At 37.5% G+C, this 26,631-nt stretch overlaps 2 protein-coding genes across 7 annotated transcripts in view; both read left to right on the top strand.

Moving 5' to 3' along the window:
• The window catches only part of SUPT3H (SPT3 homolog, SAGA and STAGA complex component), a 574,885-nt gene that overhangs the window by 194,714 nt on the left and 353,540 nt on the right, over positions 1–26,631 (top strand). The window lies entirely within an intron of this gene.
• On the top strand, positions 4,872–6,713 carry LOC131834047 (aldehyde dehydrogenase, dimeric NADP-preferring-like). Its single transcript, XM_059178138.1, is given in 2 exon segments — positions 4,872–5,343; positions 5,346–6,713. Coding segments are annotated over 2 exon segments (1,359 nt in total). The 3' UTR covers positions 6,233–6,713.

Below are 26,631 nucleotides of genomic sequence, written 5' to 3'. Positions count from 1 at the left end.
AAATTATGTAAATATATCCTATTCACTCTTAAAGATATATCTTATTGTCTCTCTGGAGAATGCTAATACAATCTCTATATATCTTTCTTATAAAATGTGTAATGTAAATGAAGGTAATACTAATAAGCACTTTGAAGAAATGAAACAGGAATTGGGGGCCTGGAGAGTGGTGGAAAGTGCCTGGTCAAATGCAGTAGGCAGAGAAGGGCTTTCTGATTAGATGACATTTAGAACAGAGTCCCAAAGAACATTAAGCAAATGAGACATGTGGATAGCATAGCAGCAGAGGGAAGTGTTTATAACAGCTTCGTCACAGTGACTCAAAACTGAAAATAATCTGAATGTTCATCAGCTGGTAAATGAATAAACAGCTTATGGCACATGTATACAGTGGAATCCTAGCCAGTAGTAAATAGCAACAAATTATTGATAAACATAGCAGCATGAATATATCTCAAAGAATTATGCCACATAAGAAAACTCAGCCATAAAAGAATACACAGAGCAGGAATCCATTATTATGATGGCATTCTGGAAAAGGCAAAACCAGGAATAGAGAACAGATCAGTAGTTGGCAGAGTTGAGGGGCAGGAGTGTCTGTAAAGGGCTCAAAGAGGGGTGCTTGGGTAGGTAGCTCAGTTGGTTAAGCGACTAACCCTTGGTTTCGACTCAGGTCATGATCTCAGAGTTGTGGGACTGAACCCATGTCAGGCTCTGCCCTCAGTGGGGTGTGTGCTTGAGATTCTCATTCCCTTTGCCCCTCCCCTCCTCTTATGTTTTCTCTCTCTCTCAAATAAATCAATCTTTTTAAAAAAGATTTTATTTATTTGGCAGAGCACAAGTGGGGGAATGGCAGGCAGTGGGAGAAGCAGGCTCCCCTGCTCAGCCTGATGCAGGACTCCATCCCAGGATCCTGGGATCATGACTTAAGCTGAAGGCAGCCACTTAACTGACTGAGGCACCCAGTTGCCCCAATAAATAAATCTTTAAAGAAAAAAGGGCTCGGAGAAACTCTGAGAGTGATGGAGATGATCTCTATCTTGATCGTGGTTCTATTTACACATCTGTATTCATTTGTCCAAACTCAATACATTCAGGGGCATCTGGGTGGCTCAGTGGGTTAAGCCTCTGCCTTCGGCTCAGGTCATGATCTCTCAGGGTCCTGGGATCTAGCCTCACATCGGGCTCTCCGCTCAGCAGGGAGCCTGCTTCCTCCTCTCTCTCTCTGCCTGCCTTTCTGCCTGCTTGTGATCTCTGTCTGTCAAATAAATAAATATTTTAAAATTAAAACAAAAAAACTCAATACGTTCAAAAAGGGTGAATTTTACTGTATAGGAATTATACCTCACTAAATCTGGCTTAAAACAGTTCTTTGTAAATAATGTAATATGAGGGACGCCTGGGTGGCTCAGTTGGTTAAGCAGCTGCCTTCGGCTCTGGTCATGATCCCAGCGTCCTGGGATCGAGTCCCACATCGGGCTCCTTGCTCTGCAGGGAGCCTGCTTCTCCCTCTGACTCTGCCTGCCACTCTCTCTGCCTGTGCTTGCATTCTTTCTCTCTCTGACAAATAAATAAAATCTTTAAAAAAAAAAAAAAATAATGTAATATGAAGTAAACCTGATGCCCATTGAAATATGCTATTTTTATCTTATGGCTTTCTGTCATCTTTGGGAATAGAAGTGCCTCTGTTGCAGTTTGAGAAACAAGGGGCTAAAATTTTTCAGGTCGTTAATTATGCTGATTATGATTATGATAATAATTATGGTCAATTATGATTATGATTAATAATTTCAGCTGTAAAGAAATATTCCCTGGCATAAATTATAGAAACTTTAGAAAGCAATAGTTTCTTTATTTTTTTTTTTAAAGATTTTATTTATTTATTTGACAGAGAGAGATCACAAGTAGGCAGAGAGGCAGGCAGAGAGAGAGGAGGAAGCAGACTTCCTGCTGAGCAGAGAGCCTGATGCGGGACTCGATCCCAGGACCCTGAGATCATGACCTGAGCCGAAGGCAGTGGCTTAACCCACTGAGCCACTCAGGCGCCCCAGAAAGCAATAGTTTCTTGAGGAACACAAGTAAGTACTCTAATTGCACACTGAAATCAAAAGATGTTGTTAATACTGTGATCACAGATACGGTTTCATATGATGTGAGAAGTGAACTTTAACAGCCAGTGTCAGAGTCAAGACCTGAGTCAGACTATTGCCATGTTTCATCAAAAGTTCAGTAAATATTTCTTTCAGTGTTTTCATCATCATCTTCGTTTTCCTTATTCCAGCCAGAAAGCGAAAAAATCAGCCAAAATCACCAGTCTCTTCCTTCTTTGGATTTTTAATTGAATGCCCAAATCCCTCAAGTCATAAATGTTGAGTCTGACCAAAAGATGCAGATGGATCAAGACTTTAAAAATACAAAGCAGCTAATTTAGCACATGATCAAAGACAGAAAAGGTCAGGAAAAAAAAAATCCACTAGGCCTTCCCTCCACCCCTTTTGTTGGCCACAATACTAACACTGACCCTTAAATAGTTTCTTAACTGACTGTATCCCAGTCACTTCAATGGAGTAAAAGGATTCTAGCAGCTTCACAGGAAAGATAGATCTTTTGTTACCATTTAGTGAGCTCATTGAGAACACTGAAGCGAGAATTAAAGTTCTAAGAGAAATTCCAGGAGAGTGTCGGACTTTGGAATACACTTTTGTTGTCGTCCTTCCTTGATCTTGCCATAGCATTGAGTTCTGATAAAAGGGAAGTAATGGCTTTGGCTAGCTAGGTTTTCTATTGCCTACAGTGCCTACCCATTCAAGGCTTTTAACCGTTTTTGGAGAATCCTGTCCAAGAGTAATCTTAAACTACATGGTTGTCTCCTTTTAGGGATCCTGATGTGAAATTTAAGACTTTTTTTTTTTTTTTTTAATGATTTGGCTACCCTATTGGGTAAATACCTAAGAGTGGAATTGCTTGGTGCATTTAACTGTATAAAAAAAATGGCCAACGTGTTTTCCAAAGTGCTTATACAACTTTATGTCTTCACCAGCACTTAGTAAGTTCTGGTTACTTCACATCTTTGGCAGTGGTTGTTATTTTGCCTTTTAGATTTTAGCTCTTCTAGTAGGATGTAACAGTACATAAGTGTGGTTTTAATTTGTTTTTCCCTGATGGCAAATGAAGATGTGTATCATTTCATGGGCTTTTAGCCTTTTGATAGGTTCTTAGGTGAAGTACCTATTCAAATCCTTTGCTCAGTTTTTAATTGCTTTTTGTTTTATTTTGGTTTTTGCTTTTTTGGTCTTTTTATCATTGAGTTATGAAATTCCTTTATATATTTCAAATATAAGTCTTTAGTAGGTATGCTATAAGTATTTTCCCTCAGTATGTGACTTATTTCTTCTCCTTCTGGCATTCCAATTTTATATGTTAGGCCACATTTTTTAATTGAGGTAAATTGGTATTTAACACTATGTTAGTTTCAGGTATAAGTATTGTAATTATTGTGTATTTTACAGATATTCATATACACAACAAAACGATCACCTTGGTAAGTCTAATTACCCTCTGTCCAAGGTGTTCAGCCTTTTGTCCACCCCTCAATGCCTTTCCCTTATGATAACCACTGTTCTCCAAATCTGTAAGTTTTGTTTGTTTTTTTAGGTTTCACATATAAGTGAAATCACATGGTATTTGTCTTTCTGTCTCTGATTTATTTCACTTAACATAATGCCCTCAGTGTCCATCCATGCCATCACAAATGGCAAGATTTCCTTTATTTTTGTGGCTGAATAGTACTCTTTATCTGTTCATCCATTGATGGACACTTACGTTGTTTCCACATCTTGGCTAGTGTAAATAATGCTACAGTTCATATAGGGGAGCATGTTTCTTTTCAAATTAGTGTTTTCATTTTCTTTGGGTAAATACCCAGAAGTGGAATAGCTGGATCATATGGTAGATCTATTTTTAATTTTTTTGAAGAACCTCCATACTGTTTTCCATAGTGACTACACCAATTTACATTCCTACCAATGCTATAATAGAGTCCTACCCTTTTTTCCGCATCCTCTCCAACATTTGGTACTTTTTGTCTTTTTGATACTAACCATCCTAACTGATGTGATCTGATATATCATTGTGATTTGATTGCATTTCCCTGGTAATTCATGATGTTGCATATCTTTACATGTACCTGTTGGCCATCTCTATGTCTTCTTTGGAAAAATATCTCTTTATTTTTTAAAAAGATTTATTTATTTAATTTAGACAAGAGAGAAAAAGAGAGCACAAACAGGAGAGGTGGAGGGAGAAGGAGAGAGAATCTCAAGCAGACCCCATGCTCAGTGTGGAGGCTCATGTGGGACTTGATCTCATAACCCTGATCCCAACCTGAGTCAAAACCGAGAGACACTTAACCAACTGCACCACATAGGTGCCCCCCAAAATGCCTCTTTAGATCCTTTACCCATATTTTTACTAGATTGCTTGGTTTTTTGCTCTTGAGTTGTTGGAGTTCTTTATATATTTTGGATATTAACTCCTTATCAAATATATGATTTGCAAGTATTTTCTCAATAGGTTTTTCATTAGGTTTCCTTTTTATTTTTTTGTTGACTTCCTTTGCTCTGCTGAAGCTTTTTAGTTTGATGTCGACCCAGTTGTTTATGCTTGCTTTTGTTGTCTTTGCAACATCAGAGTTGAGATTCAAACTGCATACAGCTAGCCCTAGAGTAGGAACTTCTTGCCCTACATTGCTGTGCTCCCTACAGTCTTCATCTTCTGGTCACCTCTGTAGGAGAGTTGAATCAAGAAGGCAGATTGTCCCTTAAATGCTTCCCCTCTCAGCGGTGGCTCATTCCAGAGTCTCAAGAGGCACCATGAGCAAAATAAGCGAGGTCGAGCAGCGGGCCAGAGCCGCCTTCAACTTGGGCAAGACCCGCCCGCTGCAGTTCTGGATCCAGCAGCTGGAGGCGCTGCGGCGCATGATCAAGGAGCACGAGAAGGACATCGTGGGCGCGCTGACCGTAGACCTCCAGAAGAATGAATGGAATGCCTACTACGAGGAGATGGTTTATGTCCTAGAAGAGATCGAGTACATGATCAAGAAGCTCCCCGAGTGGGCTGCAGATGAGCCCGTGGAGAAGAGTCTCCAGACCCAGCAGGACGAGTGTTACATCCACTCCGAGCCCCTGGGCGTGGTCCTCGTCATCGGCACCTGGAACTACCCCTTCACCGTCACCATCCAGCCCATGGTGGGCGCCATTGCTGCAGGGAATGCAGTGGTCACCAAGCCCTCGGAGCTGAGTGAGAACATGGCGAACCTGCTGGCCACCATCGTCCCTCAGTACCTGGCAGGGACCTGTACCCGGTGATCACTGGGGGCATTCCCGAGACCACAGAGGTGCTCAAGGAAAGATTTGACCATATTCTGTACACTGGGAACACCGCCGTGGGGAAGAACATCATGATGGCGGCAGCCAAGCACTTGACCCCCGTCATGCTGGAGCTGGGGGGGAAGAACCTCTGCTATGTAGACAAGGACTGTGACCTGGACATTGCCTGCAGACGCATCGCCTGGGGGAAATTCATGAACAGCGGCCAGACCTGTGTGGGCCCCGACTACATCCTCTGTGACCCCTCCATCCAGAATCAAATTGTGGAGAAGCTGAAAAAGTCCCTGAAAGAGTTCTATGGGGAGGACGCCAAGAAGTCCCGTGACTACGGAAGGATCATCAACTCCCGGCATTTCCAGAGGGTGATGGGCTTGATAGAGGGCCAGAAAGTCGCCTATGGAGGCACGGGGGACACGGCCACCCGATACATAGCCCCCACCATCCTCATAGATGTGGACCCCCAGTCTCCAGTGATGCAGGAGGAGATCTTTGGGACGGTGATGCCCATCATGTGTGTGCGCATCCTGGAGGAGGCCATCCAGTTCATCAACCAACGCGAGAAACCCCTGGCACTCTACGTGTTCTCTCTAAACGAAAAGGTGGTTAAGAAGGTGATTGCAGAGACATCAAGTGGTGGGGTGACGGCCAATGACGTCATCGTCCACATCTCTGTGCACTCCCTGCCTTACGGGGGTGTGGGGAATAGTGGCATGGGGTCCTACCATGGCAAGAAGAGCTTTGAGACCTTCTCCCACCACCGCTCCTGCCTGGTGAGGCCTCTACTGAATGATGAGTCCCTCAAAGCCAGGTACCCCCCGAGCATGGCCAAGATGACCCGTCACTGAAGTGGACCTGGCTTCCCCATGCTACACCGCTGCCCCTCTGTCCAGCCCTAGGAGGATTGCTCCTGGAGCCCCCCCCACTTGCTCCTCTGTGATCAGTGCATGTCCCCATTTCCTTCTGGGCCCCGGGCTTCCCTTCCCTAGGTCCCTGCCCCTTTGCTGGACATAGAGAGACCAATAAAAGTTCACCAGCCAGAAAAAAAAAAAAAAAAAGGCAGATTGTCACCCTGTTATACCTTAGCTGAGAATTCATATATCTCCAGCTCTTATTTTTTGCCCCTCTGCACACATTTATGAATAATTATGAAAATACTGCAAATATTGCCTTTGGTATTACAAATAAATTTTAATGAGTAGATAAATTCAGAAATACGAAAATCATGAATTATGAGGATCAACTCTATTTACTTTTTCAATCTCCCTAGTAGTTAGAGGTAGGTAGGTAATTGCCTTCTAGCTAATGAAAAGTAAGTAGAAGTGTGCTATAGGGCTTTGCTTATCTTGATAAGAGTCACAAAGTGACTGGTGCTACATCACCCTTTTCTTTGATTTGAATGTTGATCTAATTGGGAAAATGTGGCAGTTATCCTCTGACTCCTAGGTAACAAGCATGAGGATGAAAAATAGCACTGTGAAGGCCAAAAGATCATGTTCCTTGGTTGTGGCTGATTAGCAGCTAAACCCATCCTAACGGCTGCCTATCTACAGTCCTTTTAAGTGAGAAAAATTACCCTGCACATATTTAAGCCACTGTTAGTTAAGCTTTTTGTTACTTGGAACCAAATGCAGTCTTAATTGATAGATAATAATTTAGTTTTTTCGTTTTTATATTCAGTAGGGCTTTTTTTTTTTTTTTTTTTGAAACATAGGAACTTAACATAGTTACTGGTGGTTGATAATGCTTATCGCTTTATCTATGTGACATTTATGTACTATATTAGATAAAAGTTTATTTTAAATGGCTCTATTCATGGCTAGGTTTAGGTAACACATGCTAAGTAAGGTGCGGTATTTTAGTGCATGTTCTTTGACAATTACCAACAACAAAGCAATAAGGAGTGAAATGAATTGTACTAACTTGAGCTTTGGCTTTGGTGACATTATTACTTTGAATCACTAGTAATGCAACACAGAGCTTATTGTTTTCACTTACGTCCGTAGTTCACCCAAAAGGATTGGAAATACAGGCGCTAGTGCTCAAAAGTTCTGTGTTGATCATTATCTGTAAGATATATAATCACCTCATCTCTCCCACTTCTCTTCCAGCATAATTCTGTAATTTCATAGGTCAGCGAAAAACCTTGAGCATCACTAGTCCTATAGTCTACTTTCAGTTAAGTATCAAAATAAGAGGGGCGCCTGGGTGGCTCAGTGGGTTAAGGCCTCTGCCTTCAGCTTGGGTTGTGATCTCAGGGCCCTGGAATCAAGACCCGTATCGGGCTCTCTGCTCAGCGGTGAGCCTGCTTCCTCCTCTCTCCCTCTCTGCCTGCCTCTCTGCCTACTTGTGATCTGTCTGTCAAATAAATTTTTTAAAAAAGTATCAAAATAAGAGTGGAATTTTCAGTTTACAACCTAAAGATCTTGAATGAAGATAGTCTTTTGAAAACTCCCTACCCTTTTACTGCCTAGGTTGTCAGGTTAATCTTACAGTTAAGGGAAATCTCCTCTTCTGCCCACAGTTTCCTCTTATTTGATCATGATAAGCAGATCATTATTCTTGTAATAAAAATAATTCATATATCATTTACTGCTATGAACAAGTCTCCTGATTCTCAGAGAATGAGCATCCAGGGACTGGGCTTGGGCTTGCTAGATTTATCCTTTGAACTGCCTGGGCAACTCCTCATGTAGATCCTCATGTAGTTTGTGAACACCTTCAGGTTGGGAACCGTATCTTACTGATCTTTATATATCCACAGCCTCCAGCACAGGGCTTTATAATAGGTAGTTCTTTTCCCACTTGCTTTGTTGAATTGTCTTTTATTTAGATAAAATGTTTCATTTAAAAAATGGGTCTCATTAAATTATAGGCAAGTCACATAATATAGAGTTATTTTGGTGGGTTACGTGATCATTTCTAAGTCTGTAGAACAAAGATCCTGCCTATTTTTGTATTGTTGAGAAAAGTAACGTGTCTATCCCCTTTAAAAGCAAACTGTACCATTCCCTTCGTAGTTTCATGTTTTTAACACATTCTGAAGAGTTACATGCAGTCTGGTCATACTTGAAACTAATAATATAATATTGTGTGTAAACTATACTTGAATTAAAAAAAACAGAAATAAATAAGCAAATAAATAAATAAATAAATCAGATAGAAATAAAACTATCTGACAGACAAAAGAAAAGATATAATCCTTAACCTCCCTGGTCTTACAATCTTACTGAGTAATAAAGGCATTTGAATTAAATTGTTCAAAAACACTGCTAGAATAAAGTAACATAAAATAAATTGTTTACTTGTGTGATGCTGGAAAGAAAGAAAAACCCGAGTTTGATAGTGTAGTAAGTCTTCATAAATTGCTTATTGATTGCCAACTGTAATCAAGGTACCAAGACAGGCTTTGTGTGTGTTGAGGGTTAGTAGCTTTTGGGCGGAGAGGGAACCAGCCGCAATTCTAGCCTTCATGGAGCTCAGTGGTACTTCCAAATGCGCTTTAAAAAATTGTGGCTTGGTTCACCTGTATTTCATTGTAGAGAATGGAAAACGTAATAAGAGTTCAGACAATGGAGGAGAGATTTCTCTGGTGTCTGTCCTTTTAGAGACTTTTGTTCTTAAAAAATATTGCCTTGCATAGAGGTCCAGGCTCCTGAAGTAGGAAGAGTCAACCCAGAATTTAAAACATGGCTGTGAACTAGAGTTCCTATTTTCTGTGGCCCAAGAGTGGCTTTTATAGCCAGCTCCAGGTAATGCTTCCTTCTGGTCACTATCATTTGTCAGTTAAACATTACCCTATTTCAGAGACAGGAAAATTTGTGGATTGGTTTAAAGATTTCATAGAAGGAGCTTCTGCCAAGACCTAGAATAGACCTTTTGGGTATCCAGATTTTTCTCTGTATAACAGAGGCGTTATTCTCTTACAAATTATACTTCCTTTGCTTCTATGAGTAGTTTTACTATATTCATTAATTTTTTTTATTGTACTTTTCTTATTCTACTCTTCTCATTTAAACATACAAATTTTATAGATTTTTTTTTTTGTTTCAATTCAGTATTCATTTCAGGCAGTTAGGAAACTCACCATAATTCACTTACATATAAAAAATGTTTTTACCAGCTAAAACAATATTTTTAAGTTTCAGATTTTGCTATGCTTGCAGAATCTATGTGTGTTATGATTCATTTTTATGGAAAATCTTTACATCTCTAGACTGTAGACATAGTACTTATACTTTGGTCATCTAATTTTAGACTAATTTTCAAGAAAACATTTGGTCATGCATTTAAAATGTTTTCTCTTCTACTCCGAAGCCCTACTGTTTTGCTACTCCTTTGAGTACTTGTCATAGACCTATCTTTTTGTAAAGTTCCTTTTAACATTCCAGAAACTTTTAACTACTCTGTTTGGAGACGGGCCTCATTCTAACAGTTTTTCAAAATAAATGATATAGTGGGGTACCTGGGTGGCTCAGTGGGTTAAAGCCTCTACCTTCAGCTCAGGTCATGATCCCAGGGTCCTGGGATCGAGCCCCTCATCGGGCTCTCTGCTCAGTAGGGAGGCTGCTTCCTCCTCTCTCTGTGCCTGTGTCTCTGCTTACTTGTGATCTCTGTCTGTCAAATAAATAAATAAAATCTTTTTATAAATAAATAAATAAATAAATAAATGAATAAATGAATGATATAGTGAGTTTGTATCTTGATTGTAAAGAACATAAATGACTTATATCTCGTGTAAATGGCTGTTTAAGAAAAACACATTGTTGATATGTTGATGATCTTGGTTTTAACCATTTGAGAAGTTAAATGGTAGGCTTTATGATAGCCCTTAGATACCTACATTTCAAATGATATTTTCCAGATCTCTTTCATTTCTCTGGTGATTACAACATAAGCTAATCATTTGGACTCAACATTATTTTATAACATAGAATTAATTTTTAAGATGTTGGACAAACCATCTTGGTGGTGGTGATGGTGGAATATGTGTGGGATGTGTGTTTGTGTGTGTGTATGTGTGTGTTTGTGTTTAAACTATGGCTTCTAATTTCTGCTTTCCAGAAAGAATCTGAGACTAATAATTGTCTTTTGAAAATTGCTGACATAACTGAACTGATTATTTTTATTAGTATTTTACTCTTATATTTCTGAAACAACAGAACATGAAATAATTCAAGTGCAAGACTAATGAACAAAACAAATAATAGCAACTAAGTAAATATGAATTTTACTGTTAATAGCTAAACAAATAAAAGAATTAAAATACTTTAAAAATTATCAAAATCTAGGGCACCTGGGTGGCTCAGTCAGTTGAGTGACTCTTGATTTTGGCTCAGGTTGTGATCTCTGGGTCATGGGATTGGGCCCCACTTGGGCTCCATGCTCAGTGTGAAGTCAGCTTGGAATTCTCTTTCCTTCTGCAACCCCCTGCCCCCATTCATGCACGCATGCACTCTCTCTCGCTCTAAAATAAGTAATATCTTTTTAAAAAATGAAAAAATACAAATTCTAAAATTTATGATAGAGTTGTGTAGAAACTAAAAATTTATAGTCTATTTAAAATGCAGTAGTGTTGACTGTTCAGAAACTAGGTAGATAAATTGTGGGTTATGGTTAAATCTGCATGTTTCTAGCTAGTCTCCCTGACACTCCTTTCTGAAGAAAGTTAGTTGAGGCTAATGATGCCAGCCAATTTAGTAATGGTGACCTCTAGCACAGGGCTTTATGAGAGGTCTGTTCCTTACCAGTTGGATTTGATCCCCTTTGATCATCTTGTTTCTTTGATCTTCTAACTGCTTTCCCAGTGAGAGAGCCCCACTTACTAGTAGGGGCCATCTGCCTCAGGGTACCCAGTAGTGGTAGGGTATGTATTGATGTTTTCTCATTATCTACATATTTTTGGTGCCAGGACCTGTACAATGTGTTTATATCAGGATAAGACCTTCGTCTCTGCATCTTCATAGCATAAAACGTGTAAGTCAATACAGGGGAAATTAGGAATATTTTTGGAAGCCATTCCTATACCACGACAGCTAGCAATAACCATACAAGGAAGTGACTGTTAACAACTAAATGTGTCACATGCGCCCCAAACAAGATGTATCTCCAGCTCTTCCTTCCCTTAGCAGGGTTCTTCAGAGTTATTTGGGCAGTAACTCCAAAGTTACTCAATAAGAGGGAACTATGATAGAAGAAAATCCATATGGAGGGAAGACAGCTTTCTTAACTGACTAATGAAGATGCTTTATTTTTGTTGATTTTTTAAATAGAACCATATGACCCTGTATCTTAGACCTCTCCAGGGCCAGGGCAAGATCTGATACAAGTGAGGAGACCTGAAGCTTAACTTCATTAACTTCATGGTAAATCCACTTGTGTATCTGTTCAGTGTGTATGTTGTTTAAAATGAACTTGGAAGTTACTACAGGATCGAGAAAATACAATACAAATAGACAAAACAATATGGGTCTATCAATATAGTGTTGTAAAATAGTAGGAGCTGCTTCCCACTATAGATAGATAAATAGATAGAGAGTTAGGTGTAGTTTGCTGGATAAGCTATATGTAAAAGCTGTGAATTGATTTTTAATTTAAATCAAATATTTTGTGTCTAATCTTTCCTTAGCCTTATTATGGGTTCTGTGGGGATTACAAATGTAATTCTTTAGATAGTTTATAAGTATTAGGATAATATATGGAATAAGAGTGATTTACAACATTATGATAATTATATCTAATAACTTTGTGGATGGTGTATAAGAATCTTGCTATCTTCACAACAACTCTGAATTACCCAGAGAGAAGTCACTTTATAACAACAGAAACACAATCAGCAAGTATATCTTATAGCTGGGACCAGGATCCAGGTCATTTACCTCTTTATCTTTTTATCCTTAAGTTTTTAAAAATCGTTTCCTTCTTTTATAAATAATGAACACTTTCTGTTGTTTCACAAACTATATTTAGACTGTATTAGTTTTGTAGGCTGGCAACAAAGTGCCACAAAACCCCAGTAGCTTAAAACAAATGTATTATATTGTCTCACAGTTCTGGAGGCTAGAAGTTCTAAATCAAGGTGTCAGCAGGCTTGGTTCCTTCCGAGGGCTCTGAGGAGGATTCTCTTCCCTTTTCCCCTCATAACTTGTGGTAGTTACTGGCAGCCTTTGGGATTAGTGAGTATAGATGGATCCTATCACATCTGCTTCCATCTTTACGTGGCATTCTCTCTGTATCTTTGTGTCCTAATCTTTTTATTAGGATTCTGGTTACATCGGATTTGGGGTTCACCCTACTGCAATATGGCCTCATCTTAACTACTTACATCTACAGGGACCTTGTTTGCAGATAAGATTACGTTCTGAGTTAGTGGGGTTTAGGACTTCATATCTTTTTTGGGGGGAGACACATAGTTCCATCCATAACATATACTTAGGCAAATTATTATTGTTTGGTAAATCTCATTTTTCTCTTTGAAATTCTGTCAATAGAGAGTTTAAAGGAAAACGGTTCCTAATTTGGCCACAGAAACCACATTATTTTAAGCGAGCCATTTAACCTCTAACAATAAAGAAAAGATAACCACATCTTGTCTAATTTATAGTGTGCCTTCAAGGATTGAGTAAAGTGATACTTTAAAAATGCTACTGCTTTTTTTCTTTTCTGGTGAAACATTAATTTCAGATAATTGCATTTTCATTGAAAATTATTGACAGTGATATACCATTTACATATTAATGTTCTCTCGTCAGATCAATAGAGGTCAATATAAGTGGTGGTGTCTGTTAAATTTTATACACATATATCTCGTTTAACTAGATTATCAGAATCCCACATCCTTTTTCACTAGTAACGTAAAACTTGTGGTATTAAAAAGTCCTAGGATTAATTCTCAGGTTTTTTAACTACAAATATTATAAATTACCCTTCAAGTTAGTTATTCAAAAAATCTTCATGATAAAATCTGAAAGAACAGTTTTTTATTATTATAAGATATATGTATTTTAAGAGAAGGCTATGTACTTTTCTATGTGACAGGTTTTTTTTTTTCTCATACTTGTCTGTAATTACTGTCATGGAATTTTGGAGCATTAAAAAAATTTGTTTCTTATTGTGCTCATGAAGTTGTTCACATTTTCTCTAGATTGAGAGATGAATAGTGCAAAGCTGGCATTGATTTAAACATTTTTAGAAGGAAAGATCCCAGAAACTTCTGAAATCATATTTAATTATGTAAATAGCAAACAGAACAGGGAAAGAAAAAGGATGAAAGCATTTGTGCCTTTAAATGTGGCAGTAAAGGTTATCTGAAGAAATGTTTACATTGAACCTTGTGACCATTCTACAGCTCAGGAAGGATGCAACAGTTTTGTTAGTTAAAAAACACTATACAAATGTTGAGGATCTCTGCATGACATTAGGGGATTGAAATAATTTTGTCATCCTGTGATAAGAACAAGGCCAGGTGGCTCCATTCTGTGGCTTAGGATGTGGGTTCCTTTGGTTTTGCTAGTCTCGAGGCTGAGGGAAACAAGTTATGTATGCAAAATGAGCCTTTTTTTTTTTTTTTAAGGGGCATGTAGCGTGATAGCATCATTATTGGCCACAGAATGTGTTCTGTTGGGCATTTTGCGACTTTTTTTGTTTGTTTGTTTTTGTTTTTGTTTTTTTTTCCTAGAATGTATGTGGGTTATGCTAAGCAATTACAAATACATTGCTTACTGTAAGATCAAAATGCTGTGTTTGGCGTCAGTTTTACAGTATTTGACGATCAGACGATTATTTGTTATAATGTATATTTCAAAAATAAAAATTGACAATTGCTGGGAAGAATGGCCTATGAATGTATAAAGGAACTTTTTCCTTCCTCAGCAGAATGCCTTACACTAGCATCTAGCACCTTTGCCCTAATCCATGGGGTTCATGTCCTTAACACAGTCACCCTTAAATCTCAGTCTTACCCCTTAGTCTTTTGATTTTTTTCCTTCCTTTGCTTTTATTCATTAAAAAAACAACGTTCTCATTCACTTAAGAAATTCATAACTTACATGAGAATTCATGAACTTACAGTTCAACCTATATATCATAGGAAATTCCAACTTAGTCAAGATTCTTATCACCCCAGTAAGTTTAGTTTCCACTTGTTTCACACTTATTTTAATGTGCCATCCTTCCCAGACCTGTCTTCCTTTTTTCTAAGATGGTCAAGATTACACGCCCAAAACTACAGATCAGAAACTGCCTCCTTCATGGAAGTCATATATTCAGCATCCTTGTACAGGTATTTTGGCACAAGTTATCCTTAATCCTGATGACAGTTTTGTAAACTTTCTTTTTTATTTTTCCATTGTTTTGACATTCCCTCATTGGTCATCCTCCAGTCTTTTTTTAATACTAGCTTCACACATACAGTAAGGGGAGTTTGCGCAATATAGGCTGTCAAGTAGTCACATAGTTAAGATGGGATTTTGCTTGTAGTGAAAAGGTTGTCTTCCCAGTGCTCCTCACTTTGGGTGTCAGTTGTCTGTTTGCAAATGGCAAGGTGGGATGTGCCCAAATGCAGGAGAAAATGAACTTCAAAATCGTTTTTACTGTGAGCTCATTATAATCTTTATGTAGGCAGAGACCATGTTTACTTTGTTTCTAACCATTCCAGAATCATAACTCCATATAATGGATGTGAGGTAAATAATCTTTGAATGAAGGAATGAATCAGATATAAAGCTACCTGTCATTTGTAACCAAGAAGGCAACATACAAGGTATTAACCTTTAGGATTCTTATGCATCTGAAATTAGGAAGGAAGCTGCTTCCTCAGGTTAGACTCCATCTCTCTCAGAATTTTGTAGGCTGTAATTCTTTCTGTTTCCGCTTGTGTCTTTACATGGTTTACATCCCAGAAAGAATAGATTGTCAACAATATTATTATTCTGATGTAAATATAGCTATTCCAGTGATGCAAGCATTGATGATTAAGAATTTTAAAAACACTTTAGGACTTTTGCTTTTAGACATGCTATTAAATTACTAAACATATGTGTTTTATGTTTAGTAATTTAACACCTTTTGGAACAAATTATTGTGAAAAACACAGCACTTCTCTCAACTTTAAGACATTTAATGGTAAACTTCAGCTAACGCCTTTACTTAAAAAATAAATTGAGATAAAGTTCCTAAGGCCATATGTGCCCAAAATTATTAGAAGAAAAGGTTTATCTTTTTATTTAAAGATTTTATTTATTTGAAATAGAGAGTGATTACAAGCAAGGGGAGCAGCGGGGACAGAGGGAGATGCAGACTCCCCACTGAGCAGGTAGCCTGATGCGAGACTCCATCTCAAGCCCCTGGAATCATGACCTGAGCCAAAGGCAGACACTTAACTGACTAAGCCACATAGGTGCCCCAAAAGAAAAGGTTTGTTTAAGTGAAAACATTAGATGTGTGTCTAAAAACTGATCTTGGGACGCCTGGGTGGCTCAGTTTGTTAAGCCGCTGCCTTCAGCTCAGGTCATGATCCCAAGGTCCTGGGATTGAGTCCCACATTGGGCTCCTTGCTCGGCAGGGAGCCTGCTTCTCTCACTGCCTCTGCCTGCCTCTCTGCCTGCTTGTGTGTACTCTCTCTCTCTATCTCTGGCAAATTAAAAAAAAAAAAAAATCTTTAAAAACTGATCTTGCCATGGCAAAATTATTTGTTTTATAGTGATCACATTTGTGATTATTTGAAACAAGTTTTTTCTTTTAAAATCATGTATAGCTCAATTAAATTTAAGTGAGTTCTTGATAAAGCTAGTAAACATAATCTGTAATCTTTTGTATTTCCTTCTCCATTACTCATGTATTTATACATAATGTCTGCCCTAATTTGATTTCTCTGTATGGTTTGCACTTTGTTTTGTGTTTGGGTAGAGAGGCATATCACATAGAGATTTCCCATATAATATATTATGACCAGAAAAACTGTCTGTGAGCTTAATTGATTTAAGTTTATTTAAAACTAATTTCTTAGAACTAGAAGAGGGTTGGATAACACATGAGGTATCATTTTCAAACATGTTACAAATGAAGTGATCCTTTTTACAGAACAAGTGCCAGGACATAATTGACAAGTACAAAAGTACATAGAGAAAGTAGGATATCTTGTCACTAGAATATATTACCATGGTGAATTTGTCTCCAGCAACAAAAATTAAAACCTCATATTTAATTTTTCTATAAATAAGGAAACAAAAATTACTTCTCATCCCAGAAAATGGCTTTGTTCAAGAAGTAGGATTTGTTTTGTGAACTGAATTTCATCTTCACTATTAACTGAAGACCATCTCAACTCCCACAGTCATATTTGAACTTCCATTCTCTTGCCTTATTGTAGAGTAGCACTGACTAGAACGGACATTTTCCTTTTTGGAGTTTCCTAGAGACAGTCATAGTAAATGGGAGGGATTTTGAAGTCCTAGAGGAATAAACCGTGAAGATTTCAGGATCTTTCTTCTTTGTAGACCCACCTTTTTTTTCCTCCCCACCCCCATGCCTAAAATAGATCAATTTAAGTTTTACTTAATGGGCTTTCATATAAGATTTTAAGGACAAAATTCTAGCTGCTTAAACAAAGAAAAGAACACAGTGTTAAATCACTTCTCTGGATCATCTTTGAAGTCTCTTTTTTCTCCTTCTTCACTGATTCTCAAAAAGTCAGTTTTCCTGAGATGATTCTAAATATGAAGATGTCTAAGTGAATTTTTCTAGAAATTTAAATTATATGACAGATACACTCATCCATATTTTGTCAACAGAGAACAAATAGATGAACTATATAAAGGATTTTTATGTTTATAAGTAATTGTATGAGTACATTTTGTATGCTAGAGGGTGATTCATGGAAATAATAGTTAGACAGGGTGGGGTTGTAGAAAAATCCCCATCTTACATTAGTAAGAAATAAACTAAACCTAATGGGGTGAGTGAACTTTTAAAATCTATTTTAATTATGGAACTATTGACTTGGCAACTCTAACAATATAGTACTTTGTGAATGTTGAGCAGTAACTTTAGACCTGTCTTTAGTGACACAAATATGCACAGTCATTTTCCATTTAATATTTAATAATATAGTTTCTATGTAGGTTTAGTCACTAGTTTTTTTTTTTCATTGTCTCATTATCCATTTTACTTTACTATTGAAAGTTACTTAATGAACATGAGAAATATGGCCTAATGTCTGTTGTCTTTACTAATTGACTAATTCCTATTTTTTCATTGATGTTTCTGTTAAGAACTAGTGGCTACTGGGAGAGCAATAGTGAACAAGAGGAAATTTCTGTCTTCATGGAGCTTACATTCTAATGGCAGAGGCAGACAGTAAACAAACAGATACACAATATGTCTGATAGTGTTAAGTCCTAGGATGAAAAGTAAAGTAAGTTTAGGGGATACAATATGATGGAAGCTGACATTTTCAGTATGGTGGCCAAAGAAAGCCAATGTGACAGGTGATGTTTGGGCAGAGATTTGAGTGAAATTATGTCAGTGTCTGGGAGAGAATTTCCCATCTGAGGGAACAGGGAATGTTAAAACCTTTAGTTTGGAAGTATTAGGTGTGTTCAAGGAAGAGTGCAAAAGCTGTTTGGTAAGGGTAGTAGATAAGGGCAGAGAAGTGAGACCTTTCAGGCTATGGTCAAAAGTTAGGTTTTTATTTGAATATATGTATATGTTTTAATTGGGGACATTGATTAAAGGAGGGACACGATTAGATTTGAAAGGCTTACTGTAGCTGCCATATAGAGAAAGGACATTCCATGAGACAAAGGTGTAAGATTTAAGCAGAAAGATCAGCTTGGAGGCTACTGTCATAGCATGCTAGAGACGATGGCAACTTGGATTAGGGCAGTGGCAGTTGGAGAGGTACAAAGTGATCAAATTGTAGAAATATTTTGAAGGTAGTTAGCAAGATTTTCTAATAGATCAGACTTGGAATATAAGAAAAGGAAAGAAGTCAGAGTTGATTCTAAGGCCTTTGGGTTGAAGAATTGGGTGAATGAATATATATAGCCGTATAAATTATGTAAAAGAGAACTGGAAGTTTAAGATGTTCAGAAAATACATTGTGTGCAAACAGTTTGTAATGAGTACATACATGAAAGTGGGAGACCCTGTAACTTATTGGCTCTGAAATGAGCAAACTCATGTATCACTCCACAACTGAGCTCTGCTATTAATTTAAGCATTTGTTGCTAAAAAATCACCATGCTATGCAAAAATACACAATGAAAACCATAGGGCTTATGGAAAAATGATATTCCAGCATAATACTCAAAAACTTGTTAGTGACATATTTTTTAAAAAGATCATAAATGTTAAGTGGTTAACAAATAAATACTGCAATATATTTGGTACTTTATATTTCAAAATGTATTATTCCCTTGTGGAAGTGGGTATGGAAAGCATTGCAAGATTGTGAGTTTCTGTGGAGTGATGCAAGTAGGCTTACTGAAATCTGAAGGAAAATTTTAACACCAGATGTGAATGGATGTGAGTCACACCTCAAACAGTGAGGTAGCTGGTAGATTTTTGTTTTGAAGTGTGTGCTTTTCATGCATTCCTACTTCAGCTAGGCACAGTTGTTTTTTTGCATTCACCTTGTTTCTTGTGGATGAAATTTCTCGTAAATGAGCAATGTAAAACTTGAGTTATACCATTATTCCCTAATTTTATCAATTGCACTGGAATAAATCTACATTTTCAAAAGATGTTGTATAGCAGAACTAACATCTAGTGACTTTGGGCCCATTATTTACCCTCTCAGGGCCTTGATTTTCTCCTATGTGAAATAGGGATAATAGTATTCACCTTATCGGGATTGGGGGAGGGGTAAGTTAATGGATTCATGCTCATTGGGGAAAGAATATTTATTAAAAATTGAAGACTTTCCTATAACTTCTGTTTAGAAATATCTTTTATCTAGAATAATTAAAAATGTAAAAATATATGTTTTTATGATTTATTTCTCTAGTTTGGTATAGATGTAGATATACAGATTTAGCTTTTTATAGATGATTTAAGTCTATATCTATAATTCAGTTGTTATAAGCAATAATGCCTTGCTTTCCTGTGGAGTACATGGTAGAAAGATAACATGAGATTATTGCTTAATTTTCTCTATAATGATAAATTCCTTTATTAAAACAGCATAATTATGTAACTGCTAGCTAATACACATTGTATCTTTCATCTTCTTTCCTTTTTCCTTTACTCCCTTTGTTTCAGTTGAGGCCTTAATTTTTTATCTTTTGTATTGCCATAGTAAAATTGAATTCCCTCTGTTTTCTGCCTCTTTCTCTGTTCCTGGTACTAAGATATACCTTCTTTCTCCGTAGCCCCAATTCATCCGTCCTCCCTACTGTTGCCAAAATGACAAACTGATCCTCCCCTTTGCTTGCTCAGAACTCTCCTCACTCCCCAGCCATCTCCTCCTACAACATTGCACACTGCAGCCATCCTGAATGATCTGATTCTTGCCCAAGTTGCTAGAGATGCCTGGAGTGTATCTGTCTGTGGCAGTCCTATCCACTCTTTTTTTTTTTTTTTTTAAAGATTTTATTTATTTGTTTGACACTCAGAGATCACAAGTAGGCAGAGAGGCAGGCAGAGAGAGAGGAGAAAGCAGGCTCCCCGCTGAGCAGAGAGCATGATGCGGGGTTTGATCCCAGGACCCTGGAATCATGACCTGAGCCGAAGGCAGAGGCTTTAACCCACTGAGCCACTCAGGCACCCCAGTCCTATCCACTCTTTATGTATATTCCTTCCACAACAATTAAACTGGATGATAATTCTTTCCTAATTATGGCCTCATTGACGTCTAAACCTTTTATGCTTGGAGATTTTTCATTTCTTTTTACCCTTTGGAGTCTAGCACATACCAGATGTTCAATAAAATATTAGGGAAATAAACAAAGGAAAGAAAGTCTGAACATTGAGCTATATGTAGATCAGGATTTTTACAGAATTGAACAGCTGGGTTCAGTGTTAATGAGTTGTTTACTTCAGCTTTCATCATTCGTTGTTTCATTTAACTTCACATTCCTTTATTTTCTACAGCCAGGATAAAATTTTTTTTTAAATACCTTGGCCATATATTGTAATGGTTAAGAACACAGTCTCTGGAGCCAGGCATACTTGGTTCTACTCTTGGCCCTGCTACCTCCCAGTCTTAACTTGCTGTTAGGTTTCAGGGATTTTTTTCCCCTTCCTTCACTCTAGATCATCCTTCCTCCTACCTTTCAAAAGTAGGAATAAAGGTCCTGTAGGTTTTCATTCACAGATTCTATAAAGTCCTTTTTCTGACTATTTTCTCCCCCCGAATGGAAACATAGTTGATTAATAACTGAGTGTCCCTCCCTGATAAGTTGTTTCAGCAACTGCTGAACACATTCCCTTGCATAAAACGGATGCCCCTTCAGTAGATCACTGTTGAGCCATTGCATCTAACTGTATTCTTTTTGTGGTCATTTTATAGTGGTTCATAGTATCCATAGTATCCATACCTTCATTTTTTTCTTGGACTTTTTAAAAGATTTTATTTATTTATTTGGCAGAGAGAGAGAGAGAGCTTAAGCAGGAGTAGCAGGAGACAGAGGGAGGCTCCCCACTGAGCAGAGTGCCCAGAATGGGGCTGCATCACAGGACCCTGGGATCATGACCCAAGCTGAAGGCAGATACCTAACTGACTGAGCCACCTAAGTGCCCCTGAAGTATATTCTGCATAGTATAAAAGTCACTATTTTAAGTGTTCAGTGCCTTTTTTCATTAATTGATAGGCATATATAACCATCACTGTACTTGAGTTTTAAATATTTTCATTTCCCCTAAACTTGTTTTGATTTTGTTTGCAGCCTAACTCCCAGGCCCATTGATCTCCTTCCTATCTCTGTAATTTTTCCTTTTCTTGGTACTTCATGTAATAGAATCACATACATGGAGTATTTTCCATGTGGCTGCTTTCATATAGCATGTATTTGAAGTTCATTCACATCATAGCATGGATCAGTATTTCCTTCATTTTTATTGCTAAACAATATTTCCCTGTATGGACATACCACATTTCCCCCCATTTACTAACTGATGCACATTTGGATTATGTTTATATTTGGCTTTTAAGAACAGTGTGATGTGAACATATACATGCAGTTCCTTGAATGGACATGTGTCTTCTACTCTCCTGGATGGATTCCTTGGAGGGGAATTGCTGGGTTGTATGGTAAGATCATGTTTAAATTCTTAATAAAATGTCAAACTTTTTTTTTTTTTTAAAGATTTTATTTATTTATTTGACAGAGAGAAATCACAAGTAGATGGAAAGGCAGGCAGAGAGAGAGAGGGAAGCAGGCTCCCCACTGAGCAGAGAGCCCAATGCGGGACTCGATCCCAGGACCCTGAGATCATGACCTGAGCTGAAGGCAGCGGCTTAACCCACTGAGCCACCCAGGCGCCCCATCAAACTGTTTTTCTAAAGTGACTGTATTGTTTTACATTCTTACCAGCATCATATAAGGATTCCATTTTTTCCACATCCTTACCTACACTTGTCATTGTCTGTCTTTTTGTTTATGGCTATGCTAGAGTAGGTATAAAGTGATCTCTCCTTATGGGTTTGTTTTGGATTTCTTTAATGACTAATGTTATAGAACATCATTTCATTATCTTGGTGTCCAGTAGTATATCTTCTTTGGAGAAATATCTACTTAGATCCTGTGTCCATTTTTTAATTGGATTGTTCATCATCTTATTCAGTTTTAAGAATACATCTTTAGGTATGCTGAACTCAAGTCCATCAGATATATTTTTGTAGATATTTCCCATTGTGAATTGTCTTTTCATTTCCCTAATGTTGTCTTTTTTGAAATGCAAAGGTTTTCCATTTTAATCTAGTCTAAGTTATCCATTTTGGCTTTTATTGCTGGTGTCCTGTGAGTTGAATGTTTAATATTTTCACATTTAATGTAAATATGTTGGTTATGGTGGGATTTATCCCTGCTATTTTGTGGTTTTTCTCTGTCTCGTGTCTTTTTTTCTGGGTCCTTGCCTACTTACTGTCTCCTTTTCTGTGAAATATTTTTTAGTTCACCATTTCAGTTTCTCTCTTCATTTTGTAGGCTGTTTTTTAAAAATATTTTTTGTGGTGGTTCCAGGAACTATAATACGCAAACTAAGTGTAAACAGAGTCCCAGAAAAAGTGAGGGTAAAGAAGAAAACAATATTTAAAGTAATTATGGCTGAAAACCAAATTTAATTTAAAATCAAAAAGCAACATTAATCAACACATCAATCTCAACAAACCCCAAGTAGAATAAACTCAGACGTTTATACCTAGACATGTTATATGCACCCCCAAAAGAGAGAAAATTATAAAAGCACCAGAAGAAAAATGACTGATCCCATATAAAGAATCACAATAACACTAACAGATAACTTTATATTTTTTTTAAAAAGTAAAAGTAAGAAGAATGGAATACCATGTCCAAAGTGCTGATGGAAAAAAAAAATTGCCAACCAAGAAATCTATATCCAGCAAAACCACTTTTCATAAAGATGTGCCAGACAAACAAAGATTGAGAGGAGATGCTGCTAGCAGCATCTATGAGAAATACTAAAGCACATCTTTCAGATTCAAAGGGAGGGGCTTACATCACAATGTAAGTGGGCTTACATCAAATTTAAAAACTTCCACACAAGAAAAGAAACAATCAACACAATGAAAAGGCAACCTATGGAGTAAGAGAAGATATTTGCAAACCATATATCAGATAAAGGGTTAATATCCAAAATGTATAAAGAACTCATAAAGTCAGTAGCAATGTGATTAAAATGGAAAACTAGTAAATCACTAATTTAGGTTATTATAGTTTTCAACTTCAGAATTTTGATTGTTTTTAATAATATTTCTGTATGTTATGCCATTCAGTAGATCATGCTTGAGTTCTCTGAACATGGTGGGACATGTTTAATTCTTTGAATGAATTTATAATAGGTGTTTTATAGTCTTTATCTATTAAATCCAACACAAAAAGACATTCAGAAGTTGTTTCAATTTTTCGACTTTTTTCCTGCGTCAGTAGGTTACACTTTTGCATTTCTTTTTATGTTTCATAATTTGTTGAGCACTGGATATTTTAGATAATATTTTATAGCAATTCTAGATTCTGATTTTTTTCCCCCTAAGGGTTGCTGTGGTTCTTTTTGTATGGTTAGTAATTATTTAGACTAAACACCAAACTGTGTGGCCCCTGCTGTCTCTGTTGAGTGTTTTTTGTTTTTGCTTTTGTTTTTTCTTTCTTTCTTTCTCTCTCTTTCTTTTTTTTTTTTTTTAAGATTTTATTTATTTATTTGACAGACAGAGATCACAAGTAGGTAGAGAAGCGGGCAGAGAGGAAGAGGGCGAAGCAGAGAGCCTGATGCAGGGCTCGATCCCAGGACCCTGGATCATGACCTGAGCTGAAGGCAGAGGCTTTAACCCACTGAGCCACCCAGGCGCCCCTTTGCTTTTGTTTTCTTAACTGTCTTTATTTTTAAGCCTCAGTTCTTAGGTATTTTCCTCTGTTTCTGCTTAACTTCATCTTTAATCATTATTGGTCAGAAATTGTGCTGAAGTAGTTGGAGCCAGTACGGCTTCCTCTCTCTGTACTGATTTGGGAAGCATATTCTGTGTTTAGGCTATTTGAAGTTTTTCCTGGCTCTTATTTTCCACTGGGCTCTGTTGTAGCTCCTCTGTGTGTTAGCTCAGATTCTGTTTTCCAAGAATGTATGAGTGGCTTGCACCCGCTCCAGTCTCTTGCTGCACATATACCAACCTCAGTCAATGCAGGATAGTTGGCGATCTCATCTGGCTCCATGTGGCTGTCTCACCTCCCAGAATTACCTATTAAGTTTCTCACTTGCCTGCCAGGCTGTTGGTTGCCTGAAAAAGACCCAATATTTGAAAAAGATGGAAGCTGTGCCCCCTGTGCCATGTGCCACTAAAATCACCATTTTAACTGACATGACAATACTTCAAATTAAATGACAGCAGCAAAACGTGCAGTTATCACATTATGCCTTGCCCTAGTTGAACTGCATATGTAGAGCTGGGTTTGTCAGAAGCCCCAGGAAAAGTCACCATCAACTGATGCTGTTTTCACTCAGAGTTCAATAGTCTTATTAGTAACTATTTCTCAGTTTGCTGTAAGCCTCTGGTTGATTTTCTGAGTGCCGAAATGGTTGTTTGTGACACTTGTGTTGAGCTTTATGGTGTTTTGGGGGAGTGGCAGGGGACTTGTTGCCCTCCTATTATGCAGGAGTACATCTGCATTTGTGTTTAAGTATGTGGTGCAGTTTATTTTCTAAACTAACATGGTTCAAATATGACAGATAATCAGAAATTCATGTTTTGGGGCGCCTGGGTGGCTCAGTGGGTTAAGCCGCTGCCTTCGGCTCAGGTCATGATCTCAGAGTCCTGGGATCGAGTCCTGCATCAGGCTCTCTGCTCAGCAGGGATCCTGCTTCCCTATCTCTCTCTCTCTCTCTCTGGCTGCCTCTTCGTCTACTTGTGATTTCTCTCTGTCCAATTAATAAATAAAAGCTTAAAAAAAAAAGAAATTCATGTTTTCATGGTTATCTTCTCCCCTTGTCTGAATATTCTGTATTTGAGAAAAAAAAATTCCCACTGTGGAAGAAAAGGACTCCCTCAATTCACATTTCAAAACTTTTTTTTGAGGTTAGGACTGCAGGAGACTAAATATGCAGGTTGCATATCTGAACAAATGGTATAGATAGTATTAACAAGCAGAAAAGCACTTTGTGTCAAATCATTCATTGTTCAAGTTCATGACTTTGATATTGCTGCCTCAAGCTGAGCCTATGTGAACCAGGCTGAGCAGTTAAGCAGAACTGAGCTGAAAGTAAGCAGGTGAAAATTACAACTGTTCAGTGTATGTATTTGTATTTACTCTCAAGAGATTACTCTTCTATCTCACTCCTTTATTACCTGTGGGATGTGATGCTTGCACTGGTTAAGAGCCCCTCAGAATGTGGAGTCAGATACAGATTCTAACACTTACCACCTTTGTGTCCTTGTATAATTACATAACTAGTGTAAGTCTCAATTTTCCTTGTGTAAAGGAATAAGAGTAATATTGTTTTTATGTTTTCTGTAGGAATTGTATTCTATCATTTCTATCATTGTTAGAGTTCTATTAATGTCTACATCAGCATTTCTCTAATTAGCAGTGTTGAATCATTTTGCAAAGTAGATTTCTGTAAGAAAAGAGTCATGTGTCTGTTGGCCACGTGTATTTTTTCTTTGCAAAAATGTCTATTTGGGTCTTCTGCCCCCCCTCTTTTTTTTGGTGTTGAGTTGAGAACTTCTTTTTATATTTTGGATATTAACCCTTTATCAGATATATCATTCGCTAATATCTTCTCCCATTCAGTAGGTTGCTCTATTGTTTTGTTGATGGTTTCCTTTGTTTCGTAAAATCTTTCTGTTTTGATGTAGTCCCCTTAGTTTATTTTTGCTTTTGTTTTCCTTGCCATAGGAGATATATTTAGAAAAATGTTTCAATGGCCAATGTCAGAGAAATTACTGTCTGTGCTCTCTTTTAAGATTGTTACAGTTTTAGGTCTCACATTTAGGTCTTTAATATATTTTGAGTTAATTTTTGTGTGTGGTGTTAGACGGTGATCCAGTTTCATTCTTTTGCTTGTAGCTGACCTGTTTTCCCACACCATTTATTGAAGAGATGATCTTTTCCCCATTGTATATTCTTGCCTTCTTTGTCATAGATTACTTGACCATATAAGCATGTGTTTATTTCTGGGCTCTTTATTCTGTTCTATTGATCTGTGTTTGGTTTTTGTACTAGTACCATAGTATTTTGATTACTACAGCTTTATGATATATCTTGAAATCTAGGATTGTGATGCCTCTAGCTTTTACTTTCTTAACAGACACATAAAAAGATGGTTCAACCTCACTAATCAGGGAAATGCAGATCAACACTTCAATGAGAATCACCTTCACCTTATACCTGTCAGATTGGCTTGTATGAAAAAGATGAGAAATTACAAGTGTTGACAAGGATATGAAGAAAGAGGAATCCTTATGAACTGTTGGCAGGAATGTAAATTGGTGCAGCCACTATAGAACACAGTATGGAGATTTCTCAAAAAATTAAAAATAGAAACACTCTATGATCCAGTAATTCTACCATTGGATATTTAC

Source organism: Mustela lutreola, chromosome 6 (assembly GCF_030435805.1).
Source record: "Mustela lutreola isolate mMusLut2 chromosome 6, mMusLut2.pri, whole genome shotgun sequence".
Lineage (NCBI taxonomy): Eukaryota > Metazoa > Chordata > Mammalia > Carnivora > Mustelidae > Mustela > Mustela lutreola.
The sequence above is the reverse complement of the archived record's forward strand: the minus strand, read 5'-3'. Positions and strand labels throughout refer to the sequence as shown.